The sequence below is a fragment of the Mobula birostris genome, chromosome 20 (genome assembly GCF_030028105.1).
Source record: "Mobula birostris isolate sMobBir1 chromosome 20, sMobBir1.hap1, whole genome shotgun sequence".
Classification (NCBI taxonomy): Eukaryota; Metazoa; Chordata; class Chondrichthyes; order Myliobatiformes; family Myliobatidae; genus Mobula; species Mobula birostris.
The window spans coordinates 40,001,073-40,026,203 of record NC_092389.1 but is presented as its reverse complement, the minus strand read 5'-3'; the positions used below and the strand labels follow the sequence as shown (position 1 = coordinate 40,026,203).

The 25,131-nt window shown below is 42.6% G+C and overlaps 1 protein-coding gene across 2 annotated transcripts in view; it reads right to left on the bottom strand.

Moving 5' to 3' along the window:
• The window catches only part of LOC140185149 (uncharacterized), a 252,545-nt gene that overhangs the window by 111,373 nt on the left and 116,041 nt on the right, over positions 1 to 25,131 (bottom strand). For both annotated transcript variants that reach the window (XM_072238527.1, XM_072238528.1), the window contains 4 exons: positions 18,665 to 18,790; positions 15,341 to 15,442; positions 14,423 to 14,509; positions 7,674 to 7,741 (listed from right to left, as the gene is read on the bottom strand). In XM_072238527.1, coding sequence (XP_072094628.1) covers positions 7,674 to 7,741; positions 14,423 to 14,509; positions 15,341 to 15,442; positions 18,665 to 18,790 — 383 coding nt within the window. The remainder of the gene's footprint in view (positions 1 to 7,673; positions 7,742 to 14,422; positions 14,510 to 15,340; positions 15,443 to 18,664; positions 18,791 to 25,131) is intronic.

The window sequence follows — 25,131 nt, the reverse complement described above, 5'->3', positions numbered from 1 at the left end:
AACAGAGATGAGGAGGAATTTTTTTAACCAAAGGGTGGAAATCTGTGGAATTCCTTGCCCCAGATGGCTGTGGCAGCCAAGTCATTGGGTATATCCAAAGCAGAGGTTGACAGATTCTTCACTAGTAAAGGAGTCAAAGGTTACAGGGAAAAGGCAGGAGAATGAGGCTGAGAGGGATAATAAACCAGCCGTGATGGAATAGCGGAGCAGACCCAATGGGCCGTAGGCCTAATTTTGCAATCTCTTATGATCTTAATCAAATACTGCACAGCAGCAACTTCAATTCATAATGAGATGTTGAGACCAGAAACGTATATTGCCTCTGTATGAAACATGATAGGCAAGGGGCAACTCCAATGCTGAAGTGTTATTTGGTCTTTGGAAGAGGAATTGAGAATGCATCAATTGATTTTATGTACTGTTAAAATGATTATTTTATTAAAGAATACAATTACTCTCCTTCAGATAAATGAAAATGATTTTATTTTGCAGCAGATACAGTGGGCTAATTTTAGTTTAGTCATGTTGTGCTTTCTCATTCCAGAGAACTTAACACAAGGAATTGTTCAGAACCAGCCCTTCAAAATCCCTCTGTGGCCCTGCCTACAAAAAGCTTTGGTCCCATAGGCAGAGTGAGTGAGAGCAGCAGTTGTTCCACCCACAGAAGCATTCCATTCCTGCAAAGGAAGTATTGCCTCAGCAGGCACGGTTCTCAGACTGCGTCGGCTGCACCAGTGGGCGAGGCCAGACAAGACCAACCAAAAATAATGAATACCACTGAAGGCAATTTAAGCCTGCACTTTAGCCAGGAATCAAATCATTATGAATATTTATCAATGTTACTAATGTAGAACACACAGCACAGGAACAGGCCTTCAGTTATGTCTGTCACGACCATTATTCCACATTAAATTAATCCCATGATCTTCAACTCTCCACAAGATGCCGGATGAACTGTCTGTTGATTTTCAGTATCTACAGAATCTTATTTCCCTTAATTCCCTGCCCATTCATATCCGTGTATAAGTGCCTTGTTATCCTTCCCTGGCAGCACCAACTACTTTCTGAATAAAAAACTTGCCTTGTAAATCAATGTCTTACCTTAAGGCTATGCCTCCAGTACTTGACACTTCCACACCAGGAAAGAGATAAGAAGTAGAGGTCATGGGTTAAGGGTAAAAGGGAACATGGTGTTACAAGGGGGGTTAGTTTACGTGTCAGTCGAAAGCCGCTTCCATCGATTGGCACATCTGAAGGATGCAGCAGCTTCTTCCCATTGGTTGCCAGTGCCTGGTTTCAGACACCTCAAGTACGGGAGGCTCGGTCTCTTTCTTTTATATCTCCAGGGACCACTAAGGACGTACCAGTGCTGAAGAACAATCAAGAAAGTATGCTCCAGAAGGCCTGTGCCTACTCTTAGCTAAGTATCTGCTTGTTGAACATTTTGTTCTGTTCTTTGTGTAACTTGAGGGGGATTTAGATGTTTGGTGAATGTTTTACTGTTTGTAAATAAATGATCAATATGCTTATTCGTAATCATTGTCTCACTCACCAAACCGGTGAACCTGCCTCCACATTCCAGGTGGTGAGAGTGTGGAACAAACTGCCACTGGAAGTGGTGTTGTTTCAACATTAAAGGAAAATTTGGATATGTGCATGGATAGGAAGGGTATGGAGGGCTAAGGTCTCAAGGCAGGTCAATGGAAATAGGTTAATAGTTTGGCACAGACTAGATTGGCTCAAGAGCAGACTTATGAACCATAGTGTTCTATGACACTCATGATTTGATAACCTTTTATCAAGCTGCCCCTTCGCCAAGAACTCTCCAAGGAAAACAATCCCAGTTCATCCAACTTCTCCTCACAGGCAAGATCCTGGGAAACCTCATCTGTACCCTCTCCAAGGTCTCCATATAATGTAACGACCAGATACAACTTCTCCACACAGGCAAGATCCTGGCAAACCTCATTTGTACCCTCTCCAAAGTCTTCACATAATGTAACAACCAGATCCAACTTCTCCACACAGGCAGATCCTGGGAAACCTCATCTGTACCCTCTCCAAGGTCTCATATAATGTAACGACCAGATCCAACTTCTCCACACAGGCAAGATCCTGGGAAACCGCATCTGTACCCTCTCCAGAGTCTCCAAGTAATGTAATGACCAGATTCAACTTCTCCTCACAGGCAAGATCCAGATAAATATTCAAGAGTGTCAGGGAAGTAAAGTACGTGCAGTGGAAGTTATGACTTAGAAGGTGCTCAGGATGCTTAATGGTCTGAGGGTGGATAAATCCCCTGGACCTGATGGAATGCACCCTCGGGTTCTGAACGAAGTAGCTGAAGAGATTCCAGAGGCATTAACGATGATATTTCACAAACTGATAGATTCTGCCATTGAATCGGATGACTGAAAAATTTCAAATGTTACTCCGCTATTTAAGAAGGGTGGGAGGCAGCAGAAAGGAAACTATAGACCTGTTAGCCTGGCATCAGTGGTTGGGAAGTCGTTGGATTGGTTGTTAGGGATGAGATTATCGAGTACCTGGGGACACATGACAAGATAGGCCAAAGCCAGCATGGTTTCCTGAAAGGAAAGTCCTGCCTGACTAACCTTCTGCAATTTTTTGAGGAAATTACAAGCAGGGTAGACAAAGGAAATGCAGTAGATGTGGTGTACTTAGATTTTCAGAAGGCCTTTGACAAGGTGCCGCACATGAGGCTGCTTAGCAAGATAAGAGCCCATGGAATTGCAGGGAAGTTACTAGCGTGGGTGGAGCATTGGCTGATTGGCAGAAAACAGACAGTTGGAATAAATGGATCCTATTCTGGCTGGCTGCCTGTTACCAGTGGAGTTCCACAGGGGTCAGTGTTGGAACTGCTGCTTTTTACGATATATGTCAATGATTTGGACTATGGGATTAATGGATTTGTGGCTAAATTTACCGATGATACAAAGATAGGTCGAGGAGCGGGTAGTGTTGAGGAAACAGAGAGCCTGCAGAGAGACTTAGGGGAATGGACAAAGAAGTGGCAAATAAAATACAATGTTGGAAAGTGTACGGTCCAACAATAAACGGGCAGACTATTATTTAGATGGGGAGAAAATTCAAAATGCAGAGATGCAAAGAGACTTGGGAGTCCTCGTACAGGATACCCTAAAGGTTAACCTCCAGGTTGAGTCGGTGGTGAAGAAGGCGAATGCAATGTTGGCACTCATTTCTAGAGGTATAGAATATAAAAGCAATGACATGATGTTGAGGCTCTATAAGGCACTTGTGAGACCACACATGGGAGTATTCTGTGCAGTTTTGGGCTCCTTGTTTTAGAAAGGATTACTGACATTGGAGAGGGTTCACAGAAGATTCACGAGAATGATTCCAGGAATGAAAGGGTCACCATATGAGGAATGTCTGGCAGCTCTTGGGCTGTATTCCCTGGAGTTCAGGAGAATAAGGGGGGATCTCATAGAAACATTCCAAATGTTAAAAGGCCTGAACAGGTTAGATATAGCAAAGTTATTTCCTATGGTAGGGGAGTCCAGGATAAGAGGGCCCAACTTCAGGATTGAAAGACGTCCATTAAGAAGAGAAGTGGAGAAATTACTTAAGTCAGAGGGTGGTAAATCTGTGGATTTTGTTGCCACGAGTGGCTGAGGAGGCCAAGTCATTGGGTGCATTTAAGGCAGAGATAGATAGTTTCTTGATTAGCCAGGGCATCAAAGGGTATGGGGAGAAAGCAGGGTGAGGGGATGACTGGAAGAATTGGATCAGCCCATGATTGAATGGCTGAGCAGACTCGATGGGCCGAATGGCCTACTTCTGCTCCTACATCTTATTGTTTTATAAACCTCATCTGTACCCTCTCCAAAGTCTCCCTGTAATCTGACGACCAGATCCAACTTCTCCTCACAGGCAAGATCCTGGGAAACCTCATCTGTACCCTCTCCAGAGTCTCCCTGTAATGTGATGTCCAAAACTGCACACAATACTCCAAATGTCTAGCCAAAGTCTTAACCACCTGCAACAAGACTGGGCAACTTTTAATCTGAACGTCCGAGGCAATGAAGGCAACCAAGCCGAACATCATCTTGACTTCTGTTACCCCGGTCTAGTACCCCAAGATCTCTCTGCTATTAATGATATTTGACGCCAAAGTGAAACACCTTACATATTTCTCTGCCCATATTTCAGACTTATCTATATCCTCCTGGATCCTTGGACAGCCTTCCTCAATATCCACAACTCCACCATATTTTATCTCGTCTGCAAACTTACTAATCATCCCATCTACATCTTCAATCAAATCATTTACATGTATCACAAACAGGAATCCAGCACGGGCACCCGTGCAGCACCACCAGTCCTAGATCTCCAATCAGAACAACATCCACCCGCCACTGTCCTCACTCAGATATCCTCAAGTCAATTTTCAATCCTATCCACTTCTCCTCCAAGGATTCCACATAACTTAATCTTCCGAATCGGCCCACCATTAGGAACCATACGGAAAGTGATAGTGAAGTCCATATCCTACATTCATCACTACAGAAAAAAAACTTGAATACCTCATAATTCCATGTTTTTTCAAACGTCAGGAGACATATCCACAAGAATCTTCCCCAATAGTTTCCCTCCCACCGATGGAAGGCTCACCAGCCTATAATCTACAGGATTGTCCCATTCTCCAATTGAAGGCTCACTGGGTTGTAATAAACAGGATTGTCCCATTGAAGACTCACTGTGTTGTAATCTACAAGATTGTTTTATAGTCCCATTGATGGCTCATTGACCATTAATCTACAGGATTGTCTTATTGTCCCATTGAAGTCTCACTGGCCTGTAATCTACAGGATTGCCTTATCATCCCATTGAAGGCTCACTGTTCGATAAACTACAGGATTGCCCTATTCTCCCCAATTGAAGGCTCACTGGCCTGTAATCTACAGGATTGTGTTGTTGTCCCATTGAAGGTTCACTAGCCTGTAATCTACAGGATTGTCCCATTGAAGGCTCACTGGTCTGTAATCTACAGGATTGTGTTGTTGTCCCACTGAAGGTTCACTAGCCTGTAATCTACAGGATTGTCCCATTGAAGGCTCACTGGCCTGTAATCTACAGGATTGTGTTGTTGTCCCATTGAAGGTTCACTGGTCTGTAATCTACAGGATTGTGTTGTTGTCCCATTGAAGGTTCACTGGCCTGTAATCTACAGGATTGTCCCATTGAAGGCTCACTGGCCTGTAATCTACAGGATTGTGTTGTTGTCCCATTGAAGGTTCACTGGCCTGTAATCTACAGGATTGTGTTGTCCCATTGAAGGTTCACTAGCCTGTAATCTACAGGATTGTCCCATTGAAGGCTCACTGGCCTGTAATCTACAGGATTGTGTTGTTGTCCCATTGAAGGTTCACTAGCCTGTAATCTACAGGATTGTGTTGTTGTCCCATTGAAGGTTCACCAGCCTGTAATCTACAGGATTGTCCCATTGAAGGCTCACTGGCCTGTAATCTACAGGATTGTCCCATTGAAGGCTCACTGGCCTGTAATCTACAGGATTGTGTTGTTGTCCCATTAAAGGTTCACTGGCCTGTAATCTACAGGATTGTGTTGTTGTCCCATTGAAGGTTCACTGGCCTGTAATCTACAGGATTGTACTATTGTCCCATTGAAGGCTCACTGGCCTGTAATCTACAGGATTGTGTTGTTGTCCCATTGAAGGTTCATTAGCCTGTAATCTATAGGATTGTCCCATTGAAGGCTCACTGGCCTGTAATCTACAGGATTGTGTTGTTGTCCCATTGAAGGTTCACTGGCCTGTAATCTACAGGATTGTGTTATTGTCCCATTGAAGGTTCACTGGCCTGTAATCTACAGGATTGTACTATTGTCCCATTGAAGGCTCACTGGCCTGTAATCTACAGGATTGTGTTGTTGTCCCATTGAAGGTTCACTAGTCTGTAATCTACAGGATTGTCCCATTGAAGGCTCACTGGCCTGTAATCTACAGGATTGTGTTGTTGTCCCATTGAAGGTTCACTGGCCTGTAATCTACAGGATTGTGTTATTGTCCCATTGAAGGCTCACTGGCCTGTAATCTACAGGATTGTGTTGTTGTCCCATTGAAGGTTCACTAGCCTGTAATCTACAGGATTGTCCCATTGAAGGCTCACTGGCCTGTAATCTACAGGATTGTGTTATTGTCCCATTGAAGGTTCACTGGCCTGTAATCTACAGGATTGTGTTATTGTCCCATTGAAGGTTCACTAGTCTGTAATCTACAGGATTGTCCCATTGAAGGCTCACTGGCCTGTAATCTACAGGATTGTGTTGTTGTCCCATTGAAGGTTCACTAGCCTGTAATCTACAGGATTGTCCCATTGAAGGCTCACTGGCCTGTAATCTACAGGATTGCGTTATTGTCCCATTGAAGGTTCACTGGCCTGTAATCTACAGGATTGTGTTATTGTCCCATTGAAGGTTCACTGGTCTGTAATCTACAGGATTGCGTTGTTGTCCCATTAAAGGTTCACTGGCCTATAATCTACAGGATTGTGTTGTTGTCCCATTGAAGGTTCACTGGCCTGTAATCTACAGGATTGTGTTGTTGTCCCATTGAAGGTTCACTAGCCTGTAATCTACAGGATTGTCCCATTGAAGGCTCACTGGCCTGTAATCTACAGGATTGTGTTATTGTCCCATTGAAGGTTCACTGGCCTGTAATCTACAGGATTGTCCCATTGAAGGCTCACTGGCCTGTAATCTGCTGGATTTTCCTTTTGCTCCATTGGAGGCTCACTGGCCTGTAATCTACATGATTGTCCTATTCTCCCATGGTAGGCTCACTGGCCAGTAATGTACAGGATTGTCCAATTACTCCCATGGAAGTTTCACCGGCCTGTAATCTACAGGATTGTCCCATTGTCCCACTGAAGGCTCACCGGCCTGTAGTCTACAAGATTGCCCTATTGCCCCAGCATTTGTATGTGTGTTACCCTGGATTTCCAGCAACTACAGGATGTCACATTTACTGCCTCTCTCACTGGAAACCAGGAAGTTTCTGAGGTAGAAGCACAATTTGGAAAACAAGTACAACCATGTCATTATGCCTGCTGGATGCAGATACAAAGAAATGCAAATTTGCTTTTGGTCTTTCACTGAATGAACGGGGAACTGGTACAAAACCAGCTCAGTGACCACCCACAGTATACACACACACATCTGATACGTGTTCCCATATAAAATGCAGAAACTCAGTGACCACCCATAGTACAAACACACCTGATACGTGTTCCTATATAAGTTAGATAAATTCCTTCGCACAAGCAGATTGCCGCAGGGTGAGGACATAAACCCCCAGGGCCCAACTCCTCCCAGCTGTGCATTGAGAGTATCCACTCCTCTCCGCCCAGTACAATGTTCACAGATGATCATGGAAGAACACTCTCACTTTCAAAAACAAATCAATACTCACAAGACTACAAGAAACCGTTGTGGGATATATACTCCAGTACTCTACAAACATCAAGTCGGCAGCAGCAACGACAAGCTTGCAAATATAACTATCGACATGAGATCCTTTGTTTCTTTATACATTTCTTGAATTTCCAACTAAATGTTGCATTCTAATTTCTGCATTCAATGAAAAAGAACAAGATAAAGCGTGTACTTACGTGCTACTACACTGCTTGGTTGCTGTGTTTCTGGCACTTTTATGTTCTCTTGACTTGGAGCTTTCAATCTGCAACAGTAATAAACACTGCCAACTTACCAGCACACAGTTATTGCAAGCTTATTAACCCTAAGTTGTTTCTAACATAACAGCACTAAGTTATTGCTAACTTATTAACAGCAAGTTATTGCGAGCTTATTAGCACTAAGTTCTTGCTAACATATTAGCACTAAGTTTTTGCTATCTTTGCATCATCAATGGGTCAGGAGAGGTTCTGGAGGATTGGAGGGTTGCAAATATTGTTCCATTATTCAAGAAAGGGACCAGAGATAGCCCAGGAAATTATAAACCAGTGAGTCTTACTTCAGTGGTTGGTAGTTGACGAAGAAGATCCTGAGAGGCAGGATTTATGAACATTTGGAGAGGCATAATATGATTAGGAATAGTCAGCATGGCTTTGTGAAAGGCAGGTCGTGCCTTACGAGCCTGATTGAATTTTTTGAGGATGTGACGAGACACATTGATGAAGGAAGAGCAGTAGATGTAGTGTATATGGATTTTAGCAAGCCATTTGATAAGGTACCCCATGCAAGGCTTATTGAGAAAGTAAGGAGGCATGGGATCCAAGGGGACCTTGCTTTGTGGATCCAGAACTGGCTTGCCCACAGAAGGCAAAGAGTGGTTGTAGACTGGAGACATTCTGCATGGAGGCCGCTGACCAGTGGTGTGCCTCAGGTATCTGTTCTGGGATCCCTACTCTTTGTGATTTTTATAAATGACCTGGGTGAGGAAGTGGAGGGATAGGTTAGTAAATTTGCTGGTGACACAAAGGTTGGGGGTGTTATGGATAGTGTGGAGGGCTGTCAGAGGTTACAGCAGGACATTGATAGGATGCAAAACTAAGCTGAGAAGTAGCAGATGGAGTTCAACCCAAATAAGTGTGAGGTGGTTCATTTTGGTAGGTCAAATATGATGGCAGAATATCGCATTAATGGCAAGACTCTTGGCAGTGTGAAGGATCAGAGGGATCTTGAGGTCCGAGTCCATAGGACACTCAAAGCTGCTGCGCAGGTTGACTCTGTGGTTACGGAGGCATACGGTGCATTGGCCTTCATCAATTGTGGGACTGAGTTTAAGAGCTGAGAAGTAATGTTCCAGGGCCCTGGTCAGATCCCACTTGGAGTACTGTGCTCAGGTCTGGTCACCTCACTACAGGAAGGCTGTGGAAACCATAGAAAGGGTGCAGAGGAGATTTACAAGGATGTTGCCTGGATTGGGGAGCATGCCTTATGAGAACAGTTTGAGTAAACTCGGTCTTTGGAGTGGCAGAAGATGAGAGGTGACCTGATAGAGGTGTATAAGATGATGAGAGGCATTGATCGTGTGGATAGTCAGAGGATTTTTCCCAGGGCTAAAATGGGAAGCAGGAGAAGGGACAGATTTGAGGTGCTTGGAAGTAGGTACAGAGGAGATATCAGGGATAAGTTTTTTTACGCAGAGAGTGGTGAGTGCATGTAATGGGCTGCTGGCGACAGTGGTGAAGGTGGATACCATAGGGTATTTTAAGAGACTCTTGGATAGGTAAATTGAGCTTAGAAAAATAGAGGGCTATGGGTAAGCCTAGTAATTTCTAAGGTTAGGACATGTTCGGCACAGCATTGTGGGCCAAATGGCCTGTATTGTGCTGTAGGTTTTCTATGTTTCTAACTTAGTGCTAATAAGCTAACATAGAAACAGAGGAAAAATCATCGCCAGAGGCTCAGCAATCTCCTCACTCGCCTCCCACAATAGTCTGGAGTACATATCGCCCGGTCCCGGTGACTTATCCAACTTGACGCTTTCCAAAAGCTCCTGCACATCCTCTTTATTAATATTTATATGCTCAAGCTTTTCAGTCGGCTGTAAGTCATCCCTACAATCGCCAAGATCCTTTTCCATAGAGAATACTGAAGCAAAGTACTCATTAAGTATCTCTGCCATCTCCTCCCGTTTCATACACACTTTTCCACTGTCACAATTGACTGGTCCTATTTTCTGACATCTTGTCCTCTTGCTATTCACATACTTGTAGAATGCCTTGCAGTCTTCCTTAATCCTGCTCGCCAAAGCCTTCTCATGGCCCCTTCTGGCTCTCCTAATTTCATTCTTAAGCTCCTTCCTGCTTGCCTTATAATCTTCTAGTTTTTTGAACCTTTCATAAGCTTTTCTTTTCTTCTTGACTAGATTTACAACAGCCTTTGTACACCACAGTTCCTGTACCCTACCACCCTTTCCCTGTCTCATTGGAACAAACCTATGCAGAACACCACGCAAATATCCGCTGAACATTTGCCACGTTACTGCTGTACATTTCCCTGAGAACATCTGTTCCCAATTTATGCTTCCAAGTTCCTGCCTGGTAGCCTCATATCTCCCCTTACTCCAATTAAACGCTTTCCTAACTTGTCTGTTCCTATCCCTCTCCAATGCTATCTATGGTAAAGGAGACAGAATTATGATCACTATCTCTAAAATGCTCTCCCACTGAAAGATCTGACACCTGACTAGGTTCATTTCCCAGTACCAGATCAAGTACAGCCTCTCCTCTTGTAGGCTGTATATATTGTGTCAAGAAACCTTCCTGGATACACCTAACAAACTCTACCCCATCTAAACCCCTTGCTCTAGGGAGATGCCAATCAATATTTGGGAAGTTAAAATCTCCCACCACGACAACCCTGTTATTATTACTCCTTTCCAGAATCTGTCTCCCTATCTGGTCCTCGATGTCCCTGTTACTATTGGGTGGTCTATAAAAAACATCCAGTAGAGTTATTGACCCCTTCCTGTTCCTAACTTCCACCCACAGAGACTCAGTAGACAATTCCTCCATTACCTCCACCTTTTCAGCAGCCGTGACACTATCTCTGATCAACAGTGCCATGCCTCCACCTCTTTTGCCTCCCTCCCTGTCCTTTCTGAAACATCTAAAACCTGGCACTTGAAGTAACCATTCCTCTCCCTGAGCCATCCAAGTCTCTGCAATGGCCACCACATCATATCTCCAAGTACTGATCCACGCTCTAAGCTCATCCGCTTTGTTCATAATGCTCCTTGCATTAAAATAGACACACCTCAAACCATCGGTCTGAGTGCATCCCTTCTCCATCACCTGCCTATCTTCCTGCTCGCACTGTCCACAAGCTTTCTCTATTTGTGAGCCAAACGCCTCTTCCCCTGTCTCTTCAGTTCGGTTCCCACCCCCCAGCAATTCTAACTTAAACTCTCCCCAATAGCCTGAGCAAATCTCCTAGCCAGGATATTGGTCCCCCTGGGATTCAAGTGCAACCCGTCCTTTTTGTACAGGTCACATCTGTCCCAAAAGAGGTCCCAATGTTCCAGAAATCTGAATCCCTGCCCCCTGCTCCAATCCCTCAGCCATGCATTTATCCTCCACCTCATTCTATTCCTATACTCACTGTCACATGGCACAGGCAGTAATCCCAAGATTACTACCTTTGAGGTCCTGTTTCTCAACTTCCTTCCTAACTCCCTGTAGTTTTCAGGACGTTCTCCCTTATCCTACCTATGTTGTTGGTACCAATACGTACCACGACCTCTGGCTGATCTCCTTCCCACCTCAGGATATCACGGACGCCATCAGAAACATCCCGAACCCTGGCGCCTGGGAGGCAAACTACCATCCGTGTTTCTTTCCTGTGTCACAGAATCGCCTGCCTGACCCCCTAACTATAGAGTCCCCTATCACTGTTGCCATCCTCTTTCTTTCCCTACCCTTCTGAGCCACAGGGCCAGACTCTGTGCCAGAGGCACGGCCACTGTTGCTTCCCCCAGGTAGGCTGTCCCCCCCCAACAGTACTCAAGTAGGAGTACTTATTGTTAAGGGGTACAGTCACAGGGGTGCTCTCTAGCATCTGGCTCCTGCCCTTCCCTCTTTTGACTGTCATCCACTTCTCTGTTTCCTGAGGCCTCGGTGTGACTACCTGCCTATAGCTCCTCTCTATCACCTCCTCACTCTCCCTGACCAGACGAAGGTCACCGAGCTACACCTCCAGTTCCCTAATGCAGTCCCTAAGGAGCTGCAGCTCGATGCACCCGGCTCAGATGTGGCCGTCCGGGAGGCTGAGAGTCTCCCGGACTTCCCACATCTGACAGCCAGTAGAGAACACCAACTTCACACACATACTTCCTGTCTCTATTATAACCGTATAACAATTACAGCACGGAAACAGGCCATCTCGGCCCTTCTAGTCCGTGCCAAACTCTTACTCTCACCTAGTCCCACCGACCTGCACTCAGTCCATCACCCTCCATTCCCTTCCTGTCCCTATATCTATCCAATTTAACTTTAAACAACATCAAACCTGCCTCAACCACTTCTGCTGGAAGCTTGCTCCCCACAGCTACCACTCTCTGAGTAAAGAAGTTCCCCCTCATGTTACCCCTAAACTTTTGTCCTTTAACTCTCAACTCATGTCCTCTTGTTTGAATCTCCCCCATTCTCAATGGAAAAAGCCTATCCACGTCAACTCTATCAATCCCCCTCATAATTTTAAACACCTCTATCAAGTCCCCCCTCAACCTTCTATGCTCCAAAGAATAAAGACCTAACTTGTTCAACTTTTCTCTGTAACTTAGGAGATGAAACCCAGGCAACATTTTAGTAAACCTCCTCTGTATTCTCCCAATTTTATTGACATCTTTCCTATAATTCGGTGACCAGAACTGTACACAATACTCCAAATTTGGCCTTACCAATGCCTTGTACAATTTCAACATTACATCCCAACTCCTATACTCAATGCTCTGATTAATAAAGGCCAGTATACCAAAAGCTTTCTTCACCACATGAGATTCCACCTTCAGGGAACTATGCACCATTATTCCTAGATCCCTCTGTCCTACAGCATTCTTCAATGCCCTACCATTTATCATGTATGTCCTATTTTGATTAGTCCTACCAAAATATAGCACCTCACATTTTTCAGCATTAAACTCCATCTGCCATCTTTCATCCCACTCTTCTAAATGGCCTAAATCTCTCTGCAAGCTTTGAAAACCTACTTCATTATCCACAACTCCACCTATCTTAGTATCACCTGCATACTTACTGATCCAATTTACCATCCCATCATCCAGATCATTAATATATATATATATTCATTCTACACAGGCAACCTCTTTGCCTCGACCCGTTGAGCCAAAACCCTCTTTCTCTGTCTCCCTCTACTCTGTCACCTGCTCTATAAAGTCGTCTTCTTTTTTAACTCTTCTTGCTGTTCTAACTGGTTGATGTCCCCGTGCATGCACAGTTGTCCCTCGATCAAACCACTGAAGAAATAACTGTTTCCTTTTAAACTCTTCTCGCTCTTCTAACTGGCTGATGTCCACACGCTTGCGCAGTTGTGCCTCACTCCATTAGCACTAAGTTATTGCTAGCTTATTAGCACTAAGTTATTGCTAACTTGTTCCATCACTGTTCTAAATCTATAAAATTCGCATTGAATTCATGAGACTGAAAAATCAGGCACATTCTAAAGAGCAGCATCATACCCACCCACCGCCATCTTCCATAAAGGCCCCAGTCAATCTGTGCACTGCGACCAAATCGTATAAGCTAAATGTGCCTTTAAAAAAGTGGGGATTACAAGGAAGGATTATTTTTAGGTGTGACATTATTGCCAAAATCATGAAGATAGTCTAGATTTATTTGACACATGTACATCAAAAATCACAGCAAAATGCATTGTTTGTGTCAAATCAAATCAGCAAGGATTGTGCTGTGCTCAATCGTCGCCATGATTCCAGCAACAACTCACTAACCCTAGCCCGTATGTCTTTGCAATGTGGCAGGAAGCCAGAGCACCGAGAGGAAACGCACAGTCATGGGGAGACATAGGTACTACTTACAGACAGCAGCGGGAGTTGAACATCGATCAACGATTGCTGGCGCTGTAAAGTGGTGCGCTAACCACTGGGCTGTCGTCAGCCCAGCTGCCCTCAAAATAATTGGACAACTCGATAGTAATTACGAATCAAATAACTGCTCATGGCTTTCTTTCCCCATTTATGTAATTAGCTTAATGTAACTTTGTCCTTTGCTGTTGTGGGACTTGAAATTAGTTCAACAATTCAGTAATGTACAATCTACCGAGCAGCTGTGGAGGGAAACGACAATCCATATTTCAGAGTGAGACCCTTCATCTGCATTGGTCTGCAGTTAAAGCCCAGATGACAGTCTCAATCTGAAACGTTGACTGTCCACGTCCCCCTGCAGATGCTGCCCGATCTGTTAAGTTCCTCCAGTGCAGGATTTGTTGCTCTGGATTCCAGCATCTACAGTCTCAAAACATACAGTGAAATGTGTTATTTTATGTCAATGAACAAAACAGAACATCCGAGAACATGCTGGGGGCAGTCCACAAGTATCGCTATGCTTCTGGCATCAAAATAGCACGCTCACTGACCCATACACATTTGGAACGTGGGAGGAAAGCGGAGCACCCAGGGGAACTCCATTCAGTCACAGTGACAGACAGAGCCCATTGATTGTACAACTGGCGCTATAAAGTGTTGCACTGAGATCTATACTATTGTAAGAACCATGCATTCCAATTCAGTACCATCATCACTAAATCCAACAACTCTGCTCCCCATCCCATTCCATCATTTTTTACTGGCTTGATGGAACTATATAAAATTGCAAATCCTATTTTACAGGAACAGCAAACTTCATGGCAACAAACTCACCGTCTTTTGCCTCGAATCTTGAAAAATGTCAACCTTCCAGATGCATCCCATACAGTCAGGTGTGAGGCAGTCTAAACCCAGAATATCCTGCAACATTCCCAAACAAAATCAGTTTTATAAGCAAACTGTACATTATATGCTCTCTTCTCACTGCTGCTGTCAGGGATAAGGTACAGGAGCCTCAGAACCCACACCACCAGGTTCAGGTAAAGTTATTAACCCCTCAACCATCAGGAAGGAGGTACAGAAGACTCAGAACCCACACCATCAGGTTCAGGAACAGATATTACTCCTCAACCATCAGGAATGAGGTAGAGGAGCCTCAGGACCCACACCACCAGGTTCAGGAACAGTTATGGCCCCTCGACCATCAGGATCTTGAACCAAAGGGGATAACTTCATTCTCACCCCAACACTGAACTGTTCCCACAACCTATGAACCCACTTTCAAGGACTCTTCATCTCACATTCTCGATATTTATTGCCTATTTATTATTATTATTTTGTTCATTTTGTATTTCTTGTCTTTTGTACATTGGTTGTTTGTTCGTCTTGTTGTGTGTGGTCTTTCGTCGACTCTATTCTGCTTCTTTGTACTTAGTGAGTATGCCCACAAGAAAACCAATCTTAAGTCGGTCTATGATGATGACAATATATATGTACTTTGATGATACATTTACTTTGAACTTTTAACATGATTTCACATTTATTCTGACTCCATGCAGGAAAGAGAAATACCTTTCATTAATGATAACTGTACAGGCACTGTCGTTTGATTCCTAGCCCTTCCTAACCATCGTTTTTCAGACTGGTATCTTTGTGAAAAATAATTACATATGTATTTCAAGTTTTGCATTCAATTCCTTCTGTACACTGCCTCCAAACAGATAAACATTACAGAAGACAAAAATTACTAACTTTCTCTATTTTATCTTGGAACTCTTTAATTTTGCAGCGTTTCCAGCAGTATAAATGGTATTCAATACGGCAGTCATAGCTACAGTGAACTCGGACAAACCCCTGTGGAAACAGAAAGTGCATCTTTAATTTTTTTATAACTAATTTATACAGCAAATTCAGTCACCTGGCATCCACAGTGAACGGGAATTGCCAGTTGCGCAAGAAGGGCTCAAATAGTAATTACTGTTTATCATGCACAAGTATTCTATATATAAGCAACACACACAAATGCTGGAGGAACTCAAGACTCAGCAGGCCAGGCAGCATCTATGGAAAAGAGTACAGCCGACATTTTGGGCCAAGACCCTTACTCAGGAAGACCCACCTTGAGGAAGGGTCTAAGCTCAAAAATCAACATACTCTTTTCCATAGATGCTGCCTGGCCTGCTGAGTTCCTCCAGCATTTGTGTGTGATGTTTGGATTTTCTCTTGTTTATTCTTTATATATACCTTTCAATGGCTCACTGACTTATATCACACTCTTACTCTTTTAAGGATTTTTTTCCTTTTAAGCAATTTCTTGAAATGAAAGAGAAGATTGGTAGCTTGAGTTGGCTGCTTGTTTGTAGGGTTGTTCGACGAGCCTGCAGGTGAGCTCGCAAACTTTTCATCACCAGTCAAGGTGATATTATCAGTGTGCAATTGAGTGTTGATTCTGCCGGGTGCTCATGTTTAATTTGGTTCGATTCGTTCTGATGTTGGCTGTCATGCTGGCCGCTAGTCTCCACTCGATCCTGGCTAACTGGAAAGCTGAGTGATCTCCATTGGCCCATAACCCTGGACATCGGTCGGTCTGTTGGGCTGGCTGTCACACTGGTGTGACAGGGTCCTGAATTACCCCTATAAACTGTGCTCGTTTACCCCTATTAACTGTGCTTTTGAAAACAGAGAGAGAGACAGAGAGTTATTTAACACCGACATGTGTTTTGAAAGAGAGAGAGAGAGACGAAGACTGATCACAGTTTGTTTATACTTCCCAAGGACATAGCATGCTTGTACATTTCTTACACAGACAAAGGAAGAAGGAGTTATTTGAGAGACAGCTGGTATTCAGCACGGGAAGATAAAATAGAAGGTCAGATGATAGACCTCAGACACATGTTTTGGACACTGAATGAGCTTTGTTGTGCCCACAGAAAAAGTGGGTTTTTGGAGGATTGATCAGGCGGATCGATCTGTTGCTCTTACAGTGAAAAGGAAAGGGGTTGACTGGTGGGGAGTTGTCCATATGTCCGCCCTCACCTGGGTGATAGCTCCACCACAGAAAACCGGTCCCCTTTGTTGTGGTCACAGACGGTGACTTTTTAAAGGATTTCGGAGGACAACGATAAGATCGACGGCTTCAGCTCACCTGAAGACTCAAATTTCTCCCTCTCTCTCTCTCCATCACTACTCAACTCAATACCACAAACTAAACTGAACTTTACTCATCATCGTAAGACTGTATCTTTTTACCCCTCGACTTAAAGAAGCTTGGTTTTTCATACATATATTTCCACACTTACTGATATACTTACTTATATATATAGAATCATTGCTAACCTGTTTGATTTATCTACGTTTTATTACTGTATTGCATAGTTACTAATAAATACTATCAGTTTATAGCAATACTGGACTCCAAAGTGTTTTCCATCTCTGCTGGTTCTTTATTCCCGTCATGGGGTATGTGACACTGGATCCTGGCGAATGGGAAGCTGAGTGATCACCAGTGGCTCATAACCTTGGTCATCAGTCGGTCTGAGCATTGGTTCCTCAGTTCGTCCCTCGGCCCTAATCCTGGAGATGCATATGTTTGTAAATTACGCCCAGTTCATTCTGCTTGTCTTCCACTGAGAACCAAGCTTCGAAAAGTTCTCTTGGTTTCTTGTATTGTGCTTCTGCCAGGATTCTGATTATGTCACCTTGATTGGTGACAAAACATTTGCAACCTAACCTCCGGGCTTGACGAACAACCGTACAAACAAACCACAATTCTGAATTTTAAGGCCAAGTAGTGTCTGTGCCAAACACAAAAGTGAATTAAATGAATGACTGTACTCCCTATCAGTGTGCCTGCTGTTTGTAAGCCTACAACTACACTGCTACATAAAGTAAAAATGTCATTTCACACTTAGTATACTTTACTTTTGAAATAAATTCCACAGTTCATGTTATTTATCATAAAATCAATCTAAATTTTACTGGTAGGATGAAAATACCAGATGCATACAAACTGTAAAATCAAGCTTAAATTTAAGATAAATCAAATGAATATGACACAAAACAAAACACAAGATTCTTGAAATACCCAGCTGACAGATGTGTCCAGTCTCCTTGCCAATCATGGCCAATGTTTGATTTTAAATGCTTCACAATTTAATTTGTTCTGCTGCTGCCACTTTAATTCTCTGTCTCACTCCGATCTGCCTGGGGTCTCCTGTGTTGTTCCTCAATACTAGTTTGAGGAAAGATATCTCATCTTCTCTCTGGATATCTTCCAGCCTTTTGGACTCATTACTGAATATACACCTTTAAATCTCTCACATCATTTACTTCTGAAGGAACCTTTCTTTTAAAACACTGCAATTCTATATTTTAAGGGCAAGTAGTAATTTGTTTTCTTTGTATCAGAGCTGACCATTTAAGCTGCACAAATGATACTGGTTTTCCTCTCACTATTCGTACAGCCTGACCTACTGAACATGTCTCTGCAGCACTGCATTTTACACCTTTCAACACTGTTTCTGTGTGTGTTCCCATGATAACTACCCTGACTCCAGAACCTTTCTTCATTTTTCCCTCTGTCTCCATTGACTGGACAACCTCTCATTCTCATCCCCACGGCAACCTTGGCCTCACACTGCCACGGTTCTTTCCTTTGACCTCTGTACCCATCTCACACCCTCTCTGCAAATTTGACTTTACAGTCAGAATTATCACTCAGAATGTGTGCCTTCAGGCTCCTATACCCTCTCCCTGATGGTAGGAATATCCCGGGTGAGGTTAGCTGCCTTTTTGAGGCATCGCCTTTTGAAGGTGTATCGATGGTGGAGAAGCTAGTGCCCATGATGGAGCACGCAGAGGATACAACCCTCAGCAGCTTTTCCCAATCTGGTGCAGTGACCCCCTTCACACCAGACAGTGATACAACCAGTTAGAATGCTCTCTACTGTATATCTGTAGAAATGTGTTAATAGTCTTTCGTGACATATCAAAGACTCTAGCAAATTTAATGACAATGATTCAAATGATAAATATTTATCTCATAAATTTGCCAGTACACAAATTAAATTAGCCCACCTTAAAGTCAGGATCAGACCTATAAATATCCTGTTTGCTGTTATGGGTGCAACAGAATCGATAATGGCAGACAGCATCAGGCCTTGGTGGACACAAACACTCTTTAAGAAGCGCATTCAGCAGGTCCTAGGTTAATAAAAACACAACAACATAAGTAACCGCAAAAACAACTCAAACTGAAACCAAATACAATGAAGAGGAAAAAAGACAGATTAATAAAGGAAGCAACACACACAAAGTACTGGGGGATCTCATCAGGTCAGGCAGCATCTATGGAAATTAATTTCCTTCAATCAGGAAATGTCGACATTTTATTCCTTTTCATGCTGAGTTCCTCCAGCATTTTGTGTGCGTTACTTCATCAGCTGTGCAATATTTGCCCTGTTACAAAACAAATAATGGTTAGACAGTAAGACATAGGGGCAGAATCAGGCCGTTCAGCCCATTGAGTTTGCTCGGCTATTCCATCATGGCTGATTCCGGTACCCACTCAACCCCATACACCCGCCTTCTCGCCACATCCTTTGACGTCCTGACCAATCAGGAAACTACTAACATCCACCTTAAATATATCTACGGACTTGGCCTCCACTGCAGACTGTGGCAGGGCATTCAACAGATTCATTACCCAATGGCTAAAACAATTCTTCCTTACCTCTGCTCTAGAAGGTCGCCCTCTAGATTTCGATATCCCCACCATACAGAACATCCTCTCCACATCTAGTCAATTTTGAAGCTGCGCCCTGTGGTTTTGGATACCCCCACTATAGAGAACATCCTCTCCACACCTCGTCAATTTTGAGGCTGTGCCCTTTAGATCTGGATACCCCCCACCACAGGGAACATCCTCTCCACATCTTGTCAATTTTGAGGCTGTACCCTCTACATCTAGATACCCCCCACCATAGGGAACATCCCCTCCACATCTCATCAATTTTGAGGCCGTGCCCTCTAGATCTGGATACCCCCCACCACAGGGAACATCCTCTCCACATCTCGTCCTTTTAACATTCGGTAGATTTCAATGAGATCCACCACTACCCCCACCCCCCCCCAACATTCTTCTAAATTCCAGTGAGTACAGGCCCAGAGTTGCCAAATACTCCTTATATGGTAATCCTTTCATTCCTGGAATCATTCTCGTGAATCTCCTCTGGACTATCCCCAAAATGAACGTACTTTCTGAGATATCGGTCCCAAAACTATTGACAAAACTCCAAATGCACACGGACTAGAGTGTTGTAAATGCTCAGCATTATCTCCTTGCTTTTATATTCTATTCCCCCTGAAATAAATGCAAACATTGCATTTGTTTCTTTAACACAGACTCAATCTGCAAATTAACCTTCTGGGAGTCTTGCACAAGGAATCCCAAGACACTCTGCACCTGAATTTTCTTCTCATTATTCTTCCTTTTACCAAAATGCATTATTGTACATTTCCCAACACGGTATTCCATCTACCACTTTTTTGCCCGTTCTTCTAATTTGTCTAAGTTCTGCTGCAATAACATTGCTTCCTCAGCACGACCTACTCCTCCACCTATCTTCATATCATCCGCAAACTTTGCTGCAAACCAATCAATTGGTTGAGGCAGACACATTAACATTTACAGCCATCTAGTTAAATACATGAACAGGAAAGATTTTGGAGAGCTATGAGCCGGGTGTGGACAGATGGGACAAACTCACTGACCTTGTATGGATGAAGGGTCTGCTTTTGTATTGTATAACTCTCTGACACTAAGATTCAGAATCAGCTTTATTTTCACTGACGTGAAATCTGTTGTCTTCTAACAGCAGTACAGATAAGCACTGAGGCGCCTCAAGTGGACAGCTCAGAACAGCAGCAGTGAGACAGGGATGTTGTCAAATGGCTGGGTATTCGACCCTAACTGTATAGTAGTTAATAGACCCTAGCATGGAATCAGCACTGATCAGGAGACTTCCTGCTGGCGGTGGATGGAATAACAGTATTTTATAGCCATTCCTAGTTTACTTTACTTTTCTTACTTTCCAATCTGATTTGATACAAGAACTGCTAAAGGTAAAAAAGAAGAAGATTCTTCTGCACCTTTGAATTCTATTATCAAGTTAGTGCAAATGCACAGAAATGAAGCATCCGAGGAATTTCAGCGATTCAGAAAGGAATCTTCGAACAGTTTCAACAACTTGGCTCTGAAATTAAACAATTAAGTACAAAGCTGGATTCTATTCCAGAAACCTTAACTGAGCACGATAAATGAATAAAAGAGAATGAAGAAATCCTGTCGATTCTGAATGAGAAAATGGACAACCTGCAAAAATGTTATGAAAAACAATCCAAGGTTAACGACGAACTAAGACAGAAGATTACTCATTTTCAAAAAACAAATAGAAGGAATAACGTACGAATTCTTGGTCTCAAAGAGTTAACTGAAGGTGATCGTCCTATGGAATTTTGCAAACTTTTTGCTTCAGTTATTTCCTGATATTTTAAAATCAACACCAATGATGGACCGAGCGCACAAAGTACCTCGCAAACCTTGTTCAGTGGTAATCGCTTTCCTGAGTTTCAAACAAAGGACCGTATAATTCATGAATCTCATCGGAAAGGTATGATTGATTTTAATGGTAAGAAGATTAGAACTGTTGAAGATTTCTCAGCAGAGATTATGAGGGAGCAAGCTCAGCTTAAGAGCGTCATGTCAGAATTCTACAACAAGGATTTTAAACCTTCTCTACAGTATCCAGCGAAGCTGCAGGATGGATCACAGAAATGGTTCCGTTCAAGTCTCCAGGCTCAGGAATATACAGTGTCAGTAAAGTGATTGCTTACTATTATTTGTTACATGAATAACTGTCTATCTTGCCTTTGCTAAACTTTGCACTTAACTCTTTTTGAACTTTTTAAGGATTTATTTTGAGAATAAGACTTTAATGTGTTATTACTTTGTCTGCCAAGTTTAAAAGTGTCATGTTACAGCTGTTTAAAAAAACTTACATGAATAATTGTGTACTTTGCCTCCAGTGAATCTTGTAGTCAATTTTCTTTTTGAACCTCTTAAGGTTCTACTTTGAGAATAAGATTTTAATGAGCCAATATTCTGTCCGCCCATATTCTTTTATATTATACTTACTTTTCCAGAGTTCCTGATATCAGAATTAACCATTTCTTTATTATCTGTTGTTCTAACTAGGTCGGAATATTTCTAACTTTGTAATTTATTCGGAGCTAAGCCAGCAGGATTTTTGGGGGGACGTCGCTATTAGTTGTAGGCATCAACTTTCTTTGGTCGACTTTCTGTCTTTGGGAAGGGGGAGGGTGTTTGGTTTTTTTTCTTGGAAGCCGTTTGGGATTCTTAGTCAAACCTGTTGTTTGGTTTCCTTATCTCATAAGTAATTGTTTAGCTTTATTAATCTTCTTAAGGATTATCCTTTTAACTTTTCTATTAAATAATAACAGCTCGTTCCACACAGCTACCACTCTGAGTAAAGAAGTTCCCCCTCATGTTACCCCTAAACTTTTGCCCTTTAACTCTCATGTCCTCTTGTTTCAATCTCCCCTACTCTCAATGGAAAAAGCCTATCCACGTCAACTCTATCAATCCCGCTCATAATTTTAAATACCTTTGTCAAGTCCCCCCTCAACCTTCTACGTTCCAAAGAATAAAGACCCAACTTGTTCAACCTTTCTCTGTAACTTAGGAGATGAAACCCAGGTAACATTCTAGAAAATCTTCTCTGTACCCTCTCTACTTTGTTGATATCTTTCCTATAATTCGGTGACAAAAACTGTACACAATACTCCAAATTTGGCCTCACCAATGTCTTGTACAATTTCAACATTACATGCCAACTCCTATACTCAATGCACTGATTAATAAAGGCCAGCATACCAAAAGGTTTCTTCACCACTGTTATCCAGATGAGATACCACCTTCAGGGAACTATGCACCATTATTCCTAGATCCCTCTGTCCTGCAGCGTTCTTCAATGCCCTACCATTTACCATGTATGTCCTATTTTGATTAGCCCTACCAAAACGCAGCACCTCACATTTATCAGCATTAAACTCCATCTGCCATCTTTCAGCCCACTCTTCTAACTGGCCTAAATCTCTCTGCAAGCTTTGAAAACCTACTTCATTATCCACAACTTCACCTATCTTAGTATCATCTGCATGCCTACTCATCCAATTTACCACCCCATCATCCAGATCATTAATGTATATGACAAATAACACTAGACCCAGTACAGATCCCTGAGGCACACCACTAGTCGCCGGCCTCCAATCTGACAAACGGTTATCCATCACTACTCTCTGGCGTCTCCCATCCAGCCACTGCTGAAACATTAAATGTTATTTCTTCTCCTTCTACGGAGATATCGGAGTGTATGACATCCTTAGACACTGAGAAAGCTTTTGATCAGGTTGAATGTCATTATTTATTTAAAATTTCAGAAAAATTTAATTTTGGGTTCAACTTTATTTATACTTATCTCCTTTTGTTCAGGTTCTTACTGATTCTCAGAATTCTACACCATTTAAACTTCAACGTGGAACCAGACAAGGTTGCCCTTTGAGTCATAGAAACATAGAAAATAGGTGCAGGAGTAGGCCATTCGGCCCTTTGAGCCTGCACCGCCATTCATTATGATCATGGTTGATCATCCAACTCAGAACACCGCCCCAGCCTTCCCTCCATACCCCCTGACCCCCGTAGCCACAAGGGCCATATCTAACTCCCTCTTAAATATAGCCAATGAACTGGTCTCAACTGTTTCCTGTGGCATGGAATTCCACAGATTCACCACTCTCTGTGTGAAGAAATTTTTCCTCATCTCAGTCCTAAAAGGCTTCCCCTTTATCCTCAAACTGTGACCCCTCGTTCTGGACTTCCCCAACATCAGGAACAATCTTTCTGCATCTAGCCTGTCCAATCCCTTTAGGATTTTATACGTTTCAATCAGATCCCCCCTCAATCTTCTAAATTCCAACGAGTATAAGCCTAGTTCATCCAGTCTTTCTTCATATGAAAGTCCTGCCATCCCAGGAATCAATCTGGTGAACCTTCTTTGTACTCCCTCTATGGCAAGGATGTCTTTCCTCAGATTAGGGGACCAAAACCGCACACAATACTCCAGGTGTGGTCTCACCAAGGCCTTGTACAACTGCAGAAGTACCTCCCTGCTCCTGTACTCGAATCCTCTTGCTATAAATGCCAGCATACCATTCACCTTTTTCACTGCCTGCTGTACCTGCATACCCACTTTCAATGACTGGTGTATAATGACACCCAGGTCTCGTTGCACCTCCCCTTTTCCTAATCGGCCACCATTCAGATAATAATCTGTTTTCCTGTTTTTGCCACCAAAGTGGATAACTTCACATTTATCCACATTAAATTGCATCTGCCATGAATTTGCCCACTCACCTAACCTATCCAAGTCACCCTGCATCCTCTTAGCATCCTCCTCACAGCTAACACTGCCGCCCAGCTTCGTATCCTTTGCTCTTTGACCTGGCTTTAGAGCCTTTAAGCTATAGCTTTTCAAGAATCTAATGATATCACTGGTATTTTACGGAAAGGTACTATCCACAAAGTTTTGCTTTATGCGGATGACTTATTGCTTTACACTTCTAATGTTGAAACTTCCTTACCTTCTGTGCTTTCTTTACTCTCTTGTTCTCTGGATATCAATTGAATCTACACAAAAGTGAACTTTTTCCTTTAAATAATTTGGCATTCACTGATATTAACCATCCTTTTAAAATTGTAAGAAACCAGTTCACTTATTTGGGTGTAACAATTACTAAGAATTATAAATACCTATTTAAAGAAAATTTTCTTACTTTATTAAATTATATAAAAAGAACATGATCAAATTGGTCACCCCTTTCATTATCATTGATTGGTCCAATTAATTCTATTAAAATGAATGTTTAACCTAAATCTACATACCTCTTTCAGGCTTTACCCGTTTTTATTCCTAAATCCTTTCTTGACTCTCTGGACTCTATCTTATCCTCCTACATAAGGAAAAATAAACGTCCTCAATTGAATGAAGTCCATCTCCAGAAAGTTAAAAAGAACGGAGGTTTAGCTTTACCAAACTTTAGGTTTTATTACTGGGCAGTTAACATAAGGAATCTCATGTTTTGGTTATACTATATTAATCATGAGGACTGTCCTGGGTGGGTTTCTTTAGAAGCCAATTCAGTTAATAAATGTTCTATTACCTCTCTTTTGGGATCTTCACTTCCTTTATCCTTAAGTAAGATAACTGAAAATGTGGTAGTCAAATATACGTTGAGGACTTGGATACAATTTAGAAAACACTTTGGTTTATTGAGATTCTCCCTTTCTAGTCCCATTTTTTTAGAACTATCTTTTTAAGCCTTCGATGACTGATGTAGTTTGTAAACAGTGGGAAGGATTGGGCATTACATGTTTCCAGGATCTGTTTGTTGGAGGAAGTCTTTCT